The 13,995-nt window shown below is 40.0% G+C and overlaps 1 protein-coding gene across 2 annotated transcripts in view; it reads right to left on the bottom strand.

The window, feature by feature from the left end:
- tbc1d31 (TBC1 domain family, member 31) overlaps window positions 1-13,995 on the bottom strand; it is a 29,928-nt gene that overhangs the window by 416 nt on the left and 15,517 nt on the right. For both annotated transcript variants that reach the window (XM_062063553.1, XM_062063554.1), the window contains 14 exons: window positions 11,866-11,945; window positions 9,121-9,267; window positions 8,893-9,026; window positions 8,680-8,813; window positions 7,939-8,118; window positions 7,621-7,853; window positions 7,464-7,536; window positions 7,316-7,395; window positions 7,107-7,242; window positions 3,173-3,265; window positions 2,891-2,980; window positions 605-781; window positions 463-532; window positions 72-224 (listed from right to left, as the gene is read on the bottom strand). In XM_062063553.1, coding sequence (XP_061919537.1) covers window positions 72-224; window positions 463-532; window positions 605-781; window positions 2,891-2,980; window positions 3,173-3,265; window positions 7,107-7,242; window positions 7,316-7,395; window positions 7,464-7,536; window positions 7,621-7,853; window positions 7,939-8,118; window positions 8,680-8,813; window positions 8,893-9,026; window positions 9,121-9,267; window positions 11,866-11,945 — 1,780 coding nt within the window. The remainder of the gene's footprint in view (window positions 1-71; window positions 225-462; window positions 533-604; window positions 782-2,890; window positions 2,981-3,172; window positions 3,266-7,106; window positions 7,243-7,315; window positions 7,396-7,463; window positions 7,537-7,620; window positions 7,854-7,938; window positions 8,119-8,679; window positions 8,814-8,892; window positions 9,027-9,120; window positions 9,268-11,865; window positions 11,946-13,995) is intronic.

Genomic DNA, 13,995 nt, shown 5'->3' on the forward strand with positions numbered 1-13,995 from the left:
CAAGGACATCACTTAAAGAAATAGACACCGCAATAAAGAGTCAAATTTGACGCTCAACAATGGAGCCTCACTGGTGGAGGTGCTCTCTGCAGGGGAGCTGGTGTTCACAGAAACCAAGATGTTGCTTCCCGTCTGTTTTGGTGTGGCGCCATTGTTTGCTTGCTGAGCCTCCGACGTCCCAACAAGACTTGTGATCAAACCAGGCCTACGAACAACTCCTCCACCTGAACACAAGCGTATAGTTACACTAAACAGCTGCTGTATGTTCTTGGATTATTTAGGGACATTGCATGTTAGTGGACACAGCTTTAGTTGTGACTATATTATACAAAGGCAGCACTTGTTCAACCCATTTGAATCTTTTTATAAAGTTTAATTTGTAGTTATGAGGCACACAAATAAGATTTTGCTGAAGATCACACAACAAACATCCTCTGAGTGTGTGTGTGTGTGTAGAAATACTTGTGTCTGTGGAAAGCCGGGCTTGTTGCTGCTCCATTAAGTGCGCTCTGTCATTCACAACATCATCCCACTGCAACACACACACGCACACATGTTAAAGTGTTCATTCTCGAGCATTGTTGTTGCTGCAGGTGGTTCTCACCGCCATCCCAGCAGCATCTCTCCAGGTGTCTGTCAGCCGGTCTCCTTCTGCTAGTGTGTGCCTTTCAAACAGGGCCATCTTTTCCCTTCTTCTCTCCAGTTCTGCATCGACGTGCGGCGGGCCCTTGGCCACGTCTCGCTGCCAGTTGGAGTCGGTGCCCGGCTGGCTCGCCGCCTCCTGTGGGATTGTGCCGGTACAAAGTTGACCCAACACCAGAAACACCAGAGGAAACGCTCAAACCAAAGCGGGGCTGGAACGCGTGCGTGGTTTTGATAGCTGTCTAGTAAATAAATATGATCGCGTTGCTGGCATATGCCAGTTTTTTTTGTTTTACACTTTACAGCTGTACTTCAGTTTTCATTAGTAATTTGTTCCACAAGGTATGAGGAAGTTTGAAATAAGATCTAAATGATGAATTAAGAATAATTTAACCATTAACATTATTTTACCTCTATTTAAGACTCTTGTTGGTTAAGATGGTGATGAGGACAGGAGAGCAACTCGGACGCTTTCTTACATGAATTCAATAGTGTTTCTCATCTTTTTTATCAAAGTCCTGATACTAGCAACTTTCTTAGGCGCCAGGGTAGCTTATTTTGCAACTGTACTCTTATTTATTTTTCTTAAAAGCACAAAAAGCCTATTTGCCTGACACATACACAGTGCGCTTGAACGCTTCATCATGTAAACAGCAAACACATGAAGCAGTGTTTATTAAACACTGCTTCATATTCTTTACATTTTTAAACACTGTTTAATAATGTAAAGAACATATACAAATATGTATCTGTTCATGGTTAGGTGTGCGTTTTATGTGCAAATAAACTACACGCACAAGCTAATGGAAGAATTTTCCGGTGGGAAATTGTCCCAGCTCTAAAAGAACCGTGATTCGTTCTTCACAGCGATTGAGTCACCAACATGTGTAATTTTTTTGTTTATGAAAACCAAGGAAAGTTTTAGCATTTTTTCTTTGTCAAAAACCAATTAATATGAAACCAAATTCAAATTTTTTTTACAAACCCCTCATTTATGAACGTTTTGTGCCCGGCAGCACAGCCATTGTGGGCGGGCTTATCGCTCACCATTGCTTAGTCAGTCAGCACAGTGCAGCTGTTAGCTACTACGCTACTCTGCGTCTTTTCAAGTTCTTTTTTTTTTTTTTACAACATCTCAATAGGAGTCCAAAGGCGGCAATGGACAAGCGATGTGTGGTTTGAAACATACAGGAAGTATCCACAGCGTTGACACCACCTCCCCCTTCCCTTCCGCTTAACCTAAAGAGTATAAGCCAACAATGTACTGTATTTTTCGGAGTATAAGTTGCACCGGCCGAAAATGCATAATAAAGAAGGAAAAAAACATATATAAGTCGCACTGGAGTATAAGTCGCATTTTTTGGGGGAATTTTTTTTGATAAAACCCAACACCAAGAATAGACATTTGAAAGGCAATTTAAAATAAATAAAGAATAGTGAACAACAGGCTGAATAAGTGTACGTTATATGACGCATAAATAACCAACTGAGAACGTGCCTGGTATGTTAACGTAACATATTATGGTAAGAGTCATTCAAATAACTATAACATATAGAACATGCTATACTTTTACCAAACAATCTGTCACTCTTAATCGCTAAATCCCATGAAATCTTATACGTCTAGTCTCTTACGTGAATGAGCTGAATAATATTATTTGATATTTTACGGTAATGTGTTAATCATTTCAAACATAAGTCGCTCCTGAGTATAAGTCGCACCCCCGGCCAAACTATGAAAAAAACTGCGACTTATAGTCCGAAAAATACGGTAAATAGAAAGTTGACCCATCACTCTGTTCTGTTGGTTTGCTAGACAGTACTGTATAGCAGTGGTCCCCAACCAACGGGCCGTGCAAGAAATTAAAATTTTATTTTTATTTTTTATTAAATCAACATAAAAAACACAATATATACGTTATATATCAATATAGATCAATACAGTCTGCAGGGATACAGTCCGTAAGCACATATGATTGTATTTCTTTATGGAAAAAAAAAAAAAAAAAAAAAAAAAAATATTCCCCCCCCCCCGGTCCGTGGGACAAATTTTCAAGCGTTGACCGGTCCCCAGCTACAAGAAGGTTGGGGACCACTGCTGTATAGCACTTCATATTGGGACTTTAGTCCAGGCTGGAACGCATCATTCATGTTTCGGTTCAATATACAACCTTTTGCTATTTCTGAACCCTCTTCAAGAACCAGTTAAGTTCGTAAATCGAGATTCCACTGTACATTCAGATCTCACCTTTTTATTAGCGTCTGCGCTTTTCATCAGCAGCTGCTGCGCCTCTTCTTCAAGCTGCCGCTCTAAGCGGAGCTGCCCCTTGCACAGTTGCTAACGAAAAGAAGAAGACATTTTTACTGCTTATGCTGCACAGGCTAGAGCCTATCCCAGCAGACCTAGTCGATCACAGGGTACGTATAAACAAACAACGGTGATATCACGCTCACAACAATGGATAATGACTTGTTTTTGGGTTAGACGACCAAAGGAGGGAATGGGAGAGAGAAGGAGTGAAAGTGTCACCTGCTCAAGCTGCCTGCGTTGTATCTCCAGCTCCATCTGCCTCATATCCAGATCCTGGAGAGCTGCTGCCGTTTCCTGCTCACGGGTATCCATCTACAATACAGCATGGAAGTTGTCATGTTAATGGAAAATACTTACCCACAGGCCGCATCATTAGGTACACCTGCACTACACCGGTGTTTTGACAACGCAATATGAAGCTGTATCATAAACGCTGCCTTTATTTAAAAAGAAAAGAAAAAAACGCTTTATTGAATCTTGCAAACATTTTGAAATTAGCTTGTCCCTTACAGTCAGGAGAATGTAAGCACACAAGGACAAGAAGCTAGGTGTCATGTCACCAACAGTTCCAAGATCTTCCAGGTGTTTGGGAAAAGGTTGTCCCAAGACCAATATTTTGGTACCGGTACTAAAATGTATTTTGATACTTTTCAAAATAAAGGGGACAACAAAAATGTCATTATAGGCTGTATTTTAACAGAAAATCTTATGTTAATTTCTTATTGCAATAAAAAATTTTTATTAAATGAGATAGTGAACATACTAGACCAGTGTTTTTCAACCACTGTGCAGTGGCACACTTGTGTGCCGTGAGATACAGTCTGGTGTGCCGTGGGAGATTATCTAATTTCACATATTTGGGTGAACATTTTTTTTGGCAAACCAGTAATTATATTCTGCAAATGATGTGTTGTTGTTGAGTGTCGGTGCTGTTTAGCGCTTGGCAGAGTAACCGTGTAATACTCTTCTATATCAGTAGGTGGGAGCCGGTAGCTAATTGCTATGTAGATGTCGGAAACAGCAGGAGGCAGTGTGCTGGTAAAGAGGTGTCTTATGCTTAAACCAAAAATAAACAAAAAGTGAGTGCCCTTAAGAAAAGGCATTGAAGCTTAGGGAAGGCTATGCAGAACCAAACTAAAACTGAACTGGCTACAAAGTAAACAAAAACAGAATGCTGGACGACAGCAAAAACTTACTGTGGAGCAAAGACGGCGTCCACAACGTACATACGAACATGACATGACAATCAACAATGTCCCCATAAAGAAGGATAAAAACAACTGAAATATTCTTGATTGCTAAAACAAAGTAGATGCGGGAAATATCGCTCAAAGGAAGACATGAAACTGCTACAGGAAAATACCAAAAAAAGAGAAAAAGCCACCAAAATAGGAGCGCAAGACAAGAACTAAAACAGTACACAGGAAAACAGCAAAAAACTCAAAATAAGTCATGGCATGATGTGACAGGTGGTGACAGTACACCTACTTTGAGACAAGAGCTATAGTGATGCATGGTTGGTTATGGTTTAAAGTCATATCCAACAATTGCGACAACAACTTTTTACTGTCAACTGAGTTTATGATTTCTGCTGGTGGAGTGCCTCCTAATTTTTTCAACGCAAAAAATGTGCCTTGGCTCAAAAAAGGTTGAAAAACACTGTACTAGACAACTTCTCTTTTGGTAGTAAGTAAGCAAATGGGTTACAATGGCTCCTAACTTGGCTGCTGACACATGCAGTAACTTATTGTGTTATTTCACAATGTATTATTTTGTCCAAATTATGAGGAATGAGGGGTAAAACTTTGATTATTAATGTACTTGTTCATTTATTGTTAATATCTGGTTACTTTGTTTTAACACATTCTAACTACACTTCTATTAAACTGCCGACCACGTGATCCTGCGTTGCCCGATTTATCGTGCTCCTAATGGTTTGCGTGGCCTGGCGGACCTGGATGACTGCTCGGTGACCTGGCTCACTTCTGTGTGTCCTGACATATGAACGGGAGGGCCCCCCGGGCCTGGGGTGGTAAAAGGCATAGACCCTCGGCCTCAGGTCCGGGTGCCGGAAAACAGCTGCCCATACGATGAAGAAGACTTCTATTAAATATAATAATCAGTTATTCTTCTGTTGTTTGGATACTTTACATAAGATTAGGGTGATACAACAAATTTGGGTATGGAGCCAACACCAAGTAGTTATAGGGTCAGACATTGGCCATCATTAAAGTCGTCCTGTGTCCAGGGACGTATTTTCTGAGTTTATAAACAATAAAAAAAAAAAATATATATATTTTGTGATACCAAAAAAATAATGATGTACTCATTGTAGCATCGACTAGATTGTACTTGGTGTCGGTACAATCATTATTTGTGTAGATCCACCCATTTATTTATAATCAGGAGCGCTAGCTTTCTGTTAGCCATTAGCTGTTGTATCCTCCTACGGTGTGTTGTGAAGCATGTTTCTCATCCTGCAAGGATGATACTTGTAAGAAACTTAGTCTCTTTGTCACCCTGTTGGCGAGGATTAGTGATTTAGAAAAGTAGCTACAACACTGTGTGCACTGCAAAAAGTCAGTGTTCAAAAACAACAACAAAAAATACAAAAATTAGGGGTATTTTATTTGAACTAAGCAAAATTATCTGCCAATAGAACAAGAAAATTCGGCTTGTCAAGACTTTCCAAAACAAGTAAAATTAGCTAACCTCAATAAACCTCAAAATACCTTAGAATAAGTATATTCTCACTAACAAGTGCACTTTTCTTGGTAGAAAAAAAATTAGACCTTTTTGCTCAATATGTTGAAAAATATTCTTAAATTAAGTAAATGCTAGTGCCATTATCTTGACATAATGATATGCGCTCGGCATCATGATTTTTTTTTTTCATGCTTGAAGTAAGAAATTATTACTTTAAAAAAGTAGTTTTATACTTGTGAGTGTTAATGACACAGCTTTGCAACAGTTGATATTCTAGTTTCAAGCATGTTTTACTCAATATAGGTCATAAAATCTCAGCAACAAGCTGTAATATCTTACTGAGATAATTTAGGACCAAAACCCTTAAAACAAGTAAAACACTAACATAAAATCTGCTTAGTGAGAAGAATGATCTTATCAGACAGAAAGTAAGCAAATATCACCCTTATTTGAGATATTTAATCTTACTTAGATTTCAGTTTTTGCAGTGTGGACGGACGTTAGCCGCTATAGCTATGTTTTAAAGCAGTGGTCCCCAACCTTTTTGGAACCGCGGACCGGTCAACGCGTGAAAATTTGTCCCACGGAGTGGGGGGGGATTTTGTCATAAAAAAATACAATCATGAGGGACGGCGTGGCGAAGTTGGTAGAGTGGCCGTGCCAGCAATCGGAGGGTTGCTGGTTACTGGGGTTCAATCCCCACCTTCTACCATCCTAGTCACGTCCGTTGTGTCCTTGGGCAAGACACTTCACCCTAGCTCCTGATGGGTGCTGGTAGCGCCTTGCATGGCAGCCCCCGCCATCAGTGTGTGAATGTGTGTGTGAATGGGTGAATGTGGAAATACTGTCAAAGCGCTTTGAGTACCTTGAAGGTAGAAAAGCGCTATACAAGTATAACCCATTTATCATTTATATTTATCATGTGTGCTTATCCCCGCAGACTGTATTGATCTATATTGATATATAATGTAGGAACCAGAAATATTAATAACAGAAAGAAACAACCCTTTTGTGCGAATGAGTGTGAATGAGTCTAAATGGGGGAGGGAGGTTTTTTGGGTTGGTGCACTAATTGTAAGTGTGTCTTGTGTTTTTTATGTTGATTTAATAAATAAAAAAATAAATAATTTTTATTTATTTTTTCTTGTGCGGCCGGTGGTTGGGGACCACTGTTTTAAAGCACCGCGGCACTTCGATGTTTATAGCGCCACCTCTATAGTCAGTTTTAAAGCCAAAAAACGCCCATTCTCCCTCTTCCGTCTCTGCTTGCAAGTGGTCTGTGTGTGTGTTGATGTTGACTCATGAGATGCGTCTCGGCGTGCCATCAGGTGCATGAAAAAAAATTACCGGTATTTGCAAATGCAGTGTAGTACTTTTTCAGTTCATCAATACCACAATACATAATTGGTAGAGGTATACCCCGTAACTGTATTTAGGGATGACTCACCTTTCTCCTGATCTCGTGGTCCAGTCTGTGTATCTGTGAAACCTGACGGTCCTGCTGGTGTTTCAGGAGACGTCGTTTGTTTAGATCAAGCAGATGTAACTCCTTCATCTTCAGCTCTTTCTTCATGGCTGCCAGCCTGCAAGAGGAGCGTCACCTTTCAGTCCCATGTTTCCCTTTCTTGAACCGTGTGTGTAAAAAGGAGTGCCCACTTTGTCCTCTGTTGTGTTAGTCTGGCCTCCTCTTGTGCCAGGATGTTTCTGCGCCGCTCTTCAGCCTTCTGCAGGAGCTCCTGTGTCAACATTCAGCAAAAGGAGTTAGGAAGACAACATTGGGTTGTTGGGTAAGAACAAATTCTACCTGTTGTGCAAAATAGGCGTCTTCTTCCACTTGGCGTTGCACCAAACTTGCACGCAGCGTTGAAACCTCTTGCCTAATGAAATGACATACGCACACTTTTTTTACATATTTTGTTTTTATCATCTTTTTTTTTTTTAAACATAATCTGCAAAGTCACCTCTCCTGGAGGTACTCCCTCTCTTCTTGTCGAATCTTTTCCCTCTCTTGGTTCTGATACTCCACTATGAACTCTGGGTATTGGTTGAACACAGGGTACTGGCCTTTGGTCAGCGGTGTAAAGTCAGCGAGCGTCCTCCTGGGATGAATGTCAGCCGGCGTCTTATTCATCAGCCGGTAGGACTCTTTAATCATGTCTTCCAAGTTCAAGTTGTTCCGATGGTGGAAAAAATACTGACGTATGGGAGACATTTTCCTTCATTGCTTTCATTTCTTAGGGGCGAGAGTGAGGAAGAGGAAGAGGAAGGGAAGCAGTCACCTCAAAGTCCTGTTTCTGGCAGCACAGGAAGAGGGGCTCCCGGCAGCACGTCAGGTAGGCCACGCACGCCATCAGCAGGAAGGACGGGTGGTTGGAGAAGACGTTGTCGAAGAGCCTGAGCCACTCGTCACGAGTCAGAACTTCAGAGAATAAAGTCTCCAAGAGGGGCCACAAGTAGAGCTGCCAGAAATCAAAGCAATCATGAGATCAGACAATAACTACCAACTATACGCCTGTAACGTCTTCGCTCATAAACATATTATATTGGGACTGTCTATTAAAGTAGCTTGTCAGTACAACTCTGTACAGTAGACACTTGTAGTGCTTCTTAACTCCCCTCATAAGCACCTGATCTGCCAGAGAGCAAGTAGATGTTCGGTAGGTTCAGTGCTGCCAACTTAGGGTCCTATTTCCCAGTTTGCACTTAGTTACGCATGTTTCTCTTATTTGTATTTTCCCATCCAGCCTGTGGACCCGCCTAGTTGCCCGCTACGCGTAAGTGAAGCAAAAGTGCTTAAGTTGTGAACAAAGGCGGGCTCACTAGTAATGTGGTGGACATGGCAGTGACGCCTTAATGTACGTATCTTGCTGTTACCCCTCCTCCACTAATTTCATTTGTATTTCTAAAAACATCTTTGTTGCTTTTCAAGTTTTTTCACTCACTGTTTGCACACGCATCATGGCCAATTATGCACATTGGCGTAATCAAGCACGCACCCACCCACCATTATGTAACATTACCTGTGAGGTGATGCCACAGTCCAGCAGATGCTGCAGCAGTTCCTTGTCATGGTGAGCAAGAACGTTCTCCGCCATGCTCAGGATGTTCAGAGGAGGGTTGGGGAAGTACTCAAACCAATGTTGACACCAATTCACTGTGACGCCGACACATGGAACTCAAACACTCTCACGGCTGGCATGTGAGACAACTCTATTTCTATGGTGACAACATACCTATTACAGTGGCCACCACCTCGAAGCAAACCATTGGATTGTTCTGGAAGAGCTTCACAAATGGGAAGGTTATCAGTGGAAGGTACTCTACCTCTCCAAAGATGGCAGCCCAGTGAGCCAACGCAGACAAAATCCTGTGAGTGGATAGAGAGGACGGGATGATAAATGTTGCATTAGGAACCTTATGAATGTTTGAATGGAGCACATATTAAGCAGAAGGATGCATACCTCAGCAGCCCCCTCTGGAGCTTCTGGCTTTTAATGGGATACTTCTCATGGAGGGTGATGTAGGCTGAGTGTAGGCCTTTATCATTCAGACTGCAGTATGCTGCATAATTCTCAGGCAAGCATAACAAGGAGCGCCACACAAACATCCTGGAAGATTTTGTAATCATTTGCATAGAAACAGTAAGGAAACATGTACACTTTCTGTTATCCTATCCTCCTGTGAACCAACATCCTCTGCAGTGGATATTTGGGTTTCCCCTGAAATGTGTAACTCTGACAAAAAAAATAAGACAAATAACTGTCCAGAGCAGAGGTGGCTGGTTCTCAGGAGAATATAGAGAAAAACGTATGATACACATACCTTTTTATGACCTTTAATTAAATATATACACTACTGTTCAAAAGTTTGGGGTCACCCAAACAATTTTGTGGAAAAGCCTTAATTTCTAAGAACAAGAATAGATTGTCGAGTTTCAGATGAAAGTTCTCATTTTCTGGCCATTTTGAGCGTTTAATTGACCCCACAAATGTGATGCTCCAGAACCTCAATCTGCTCAAAGGAAGGTCAGTTTTGTAGCTTCTGTAACGAGCTAAACTGTTTTCAGATGTGTGAACATGATTGCACAAGGGTTTTCTAATCATCAATTAGCCTTCTGAGCCAATGAGCAAACACATTGTACCATTAGAACACTGGAGTGATAGTTGCTGGAAATGGGCCTCTATACACGTATGTAGATATTGCACCAAAAACCAGACACTTGCAGCTAGAATAGTCATTTACCACATTAGCAATGTATAGAGTGTATTTCTTTAAAGTTAAGACTAGTTTAAAGTTATCTTCATTGAAAAGTACAGTGCTTTTCCTTCAAAAATAAGGACATTTCAATGTGACCCCAAACTTTTGAACGGTAGTGTAGGTAAATTGAAATTAGTGCAAAAGTCAATATTAATAATGTTGATACTTCTTTTTCAGCAGTAACATTTTTTGGATTTTGTTTCGAGCTGTTAACATCAACAATATTTATTAGGGTTGAGAATGAACTGAAGTCTATACCGACATCTGGTCTTACTCGCTAGCATTAGCTTATAGCTAGAGATCAACATAACTTTGTTTTTCCAACCATTGGAAGGAAGAAAGTAAGAGTGAAAAACAGCGCTGAGATGAAGAAGTGGATGACATTCATTGAATTAAAGAAATAAATTATGAAAAACATGACGAAGCGTGTTGTCAACTTGGCGAAGCAATTCGATTGTATCACTGCTAGTCTGCGCCATACTGAAGCAGGGTTAAACGCTAGCCAAGAATGTTTCAATAACAACGGCGGACATTTATCCTGAAAATATGGAAAAACTGCAGATGATGTGTTTTGACGGAGAAGCAGCTCGAAGGAGGTAACATATAAGTGCACCCTCCAAGGTAAATGCTGTGCATTATTATTACATTACTTCATAAAAACTATTGAGATACAAGTGTTTTGAGAGCACAGTCACAAGAAACAATTAAGCTCATATGTTGAGGTATACTGTAGCGTTATGACTTACATTCATTCACCGCTATCGACAAATTACAGTGTCCAATTAACTTTTTAAAGCAAGTTTTTATGTGGGACGAAGTTGGAATGCTCAGAGAAAACCCAAGCAAGAACAGGGAGAGCAAACAGCGCACATAGGTGGTCCAACTGAGATGTTCTAATCACATTCATCCAGGTTTTTGTACTCTCAGAGCATTGAAACAATCGCAACTGGATTTCAAATACATTTTGTCTCATTTAAGCAGGCTTTATTAGTTCATGGTCAAGACTAGATAGGTATTAAATCTAGATAGTCTTGAGTAATGCAACACATTTACAGTGTAGAGCCTATCTAGTCCTTGATTATGAACTGATGAGGCCTGCTCAGATGAGAGGCAAAACGCCCTCTAAGACAATGTTCGGCAACAGGCCTTCTCAGACCTCAATTAGTCTGTAGAAACAAGTGTTTGTTTCGATCAGAAGGAGAATTATTATTAAAAAATATATTATATATATATTTATATTTTTTTTAAAGTAATAATAAAAAAGTGTTGTAAATCAGACATGACCACATATTAAACTGCTCATGTGATGGAAACATGTTCGCTATTAATCAGATCACTGTTGGACTATAATGTTATGTGTGTTACCTAATGGAAGTGTCAAAGTCTCTGTTAATGCAGGAACAGAAAACTGAGTTGCTGTGAAAATACTAAGCCAAAGAAAAATACAAAAAAAAGTTCACAAGCAAAAGTGGACAGGACGGTGGGAGGTTGTATTCGCCACACCATATACTAAATACTTATTACATACATTACACACTGGTAATGCATCAAGCACGCACTGGGGAAATTATTTTAAAAAAAAACAATAAAGTAGTTTGTTCGGTATGTCCGTGCACTCAAGAAAAGCTGGTGTGGGGAAGTCTGACTGAAGGTCAAGGGTGAGCGTCCATAGGAGACACTAATCAGCAACGTCCATGCCCACACCCACGCAAGCGCCTCTAAGTCTTAAATGTTCAATTTCACTTCTAAACGAAAACAAACACGTGTTCTGGCGGACTGATCAAGGTCTAACAAGGCCTGTCGGCGGACAACAACCTGAACAGTCAAGTTGTCCCCAATGCGAATCACAAACATAAAAAGTGAAGCCCAAATTGAAACACAAAATTTGGGTCACTGTCAAAACTTTCATCCAAGCACAAGCTACTAAGGATAGAACTGCTATACTATACCTGTATTTAGCAGGATATTCTCCAAACGTTTTAAGCAGCGCCATCAGACGCTTCTTGTTCAGACCACCAGGCAGGTGGTTCTATATTATAAGAAAAACAGAACAATCATATCACTCCTAAAAAATGTTTTTAAATACAGCATATAATCATAATATGCTGTTATAATAGTTTGTACTTTTCTACAAGAGTTTTTGGAGTATGTAAACATTTTTGTTTATTAACGAGAAGAAGATTTGTGAGAGGTCACTGATGTTAGACCTGAGAGAGGTCGCACTGGCTTAGCCTTGAATTTAATTACTATTGAGAAATTTAAATACAGTATATTTATTCATTTGGACAAGGCACCATGTGAGTTACATTCTTTATACATGGCTCTGGCGGCGACTCCTTTTTTCTTTTCATTCCTGTCACAAACTTCTCCATCTATACGTGTTCCTGTGTATATACTACTTCTACTGTGTAGAACAGGGAGCCTGTTGATTAGATTAGGTACTGCTGGCACCAAACTGTAGGCTTGTGTATTGTTCTAACATGAATACTGGTGTGTTAACCCAAATAAATAAAATCTAGCCTGCTGCTTGCCACCCTCCTCCCCCCAAATTTTTTGAGAAAAACTTATTTTTTTCTAGGTGCACAATGAGTGTTAAGATAGTGTTTTTGTTTTATCATTCATCTATAAATAGTGCAATTGTTAGTGCGTAATATGTATTATTTATTATGGGTGTCAACCATTTTTATTTTCAAATGAATCGCGATTCTATAACAAATGTATTTTTTACAAATATATATATATATATTTTTAACCTTTTCTGTCCAGCCACTAATGGCAAACCATATTGCTGATGTAGATGCCCATTACTGCTGTACAGATTTACTTTAGAAAAGAAAAGTGTGGGATACTTCTATTGTTGCCTTATTTGTATTTGACTTTATTAAATGTTTGGGTAGAATTTTATTAAACAAAACCAAGTTTCTTTCACATAATATTTATATGTATTTTATGGAGGAATGTAGTTAATCATAGGACAGGCACCCAATGTTATTAAAAAAGTATTGATTTTGAATTGAAAATCGATTCTGAATCAAATCGTTACGCCCAAGAATCGAATCGAATCAAATCGTATGGTGCCCAAACTTTTATAGCCCTATGTTTTATTAGTCATTTGTAGTTTTTCAGTATGTTTTACTTTTGTTGCTGTATGTAAAAATCTGCACATTGCTGCAATTACATAATTTACCTATTGTGGGTTAAATAAAAGTCTATCCTATCATATTCTATTCTTACGGGACCTTGCATTGAGCACTGAGGCAGTCGTGCTTGAACAGCAACTGTTCCCACAAAGTTGGAAAAAAATCTCCACAACGCCTGGCCCAAACCGATAGATCAGGGGTGTCAAACCCCTTTTCATTGAGGGCCACATCTGAGTTACGGCTGCCTTCAGATGGCCACTTACCAGTGATTATGGGACGGCGTGGCGAAGTTGGTAGAGTGGCTGTGCCAGCAATCGGAGTGTTGCTGGTTACTGGGGTTCAATTCCCACCTTCTACCTTCCCAGTCACGTCCGTTGTGTCCTCGGGCAAGACACTTCACCCTTTGCCTCTGATGGCTGCTGGTTAGCGCCTTGCATGGCAGCTCCCGCCATCAGTGTGTGAATGTGTGTGTGAATGGGTAAATGTGGAAATAGTGTCAAAGCGCTTTGAGTACCTTGAAGGTAGAAAAGCGCTATACAAGTATAACCCATTTATCATTTATTTAACATATCTATGAGTATACAAGTATAATCCCCCCATGATATTACTACACAGTTGCCTATGCATTTGATTATTACATTTGTTTACATACAAAATTGATGCATACTTGCTCTGAAATCAAATTGAAGTACTTGTTTTTTTAGAAAAAAAATGTATGCCGTACATAATACTGATGGGATGAATTTCTATCTACCGATAACTATGTTTCCCAATCAATCAATCAATCAACGTTTACTTATATAGCCCTAAATCACAAGTGTCTCAAAGGGCTGCACAAGCTACAATGACATCCTCGGTACAGAGCCCACATAAGGGCAAGGAAAACTCACCCCAGTGGGACGTTCCCAAGAATAGTGCAAATAGCTGAAGCTACAAATA

This window comes from Entelurus aequoreus, linkage group LG11 (genome assembly GCF_033978785.1).
Source record: "Entelurus aequoreus isolate RoL-2023_Sb linkage group LG11, RoL_Eaeq_v1.1, whole genome shotgun sequence".
NCBI lineage: Eukaryota > Metazoa > Chordata > Actinopteri > Syngnathiformes > Syngnathidae > Entelurus > Entelurus aequoreus.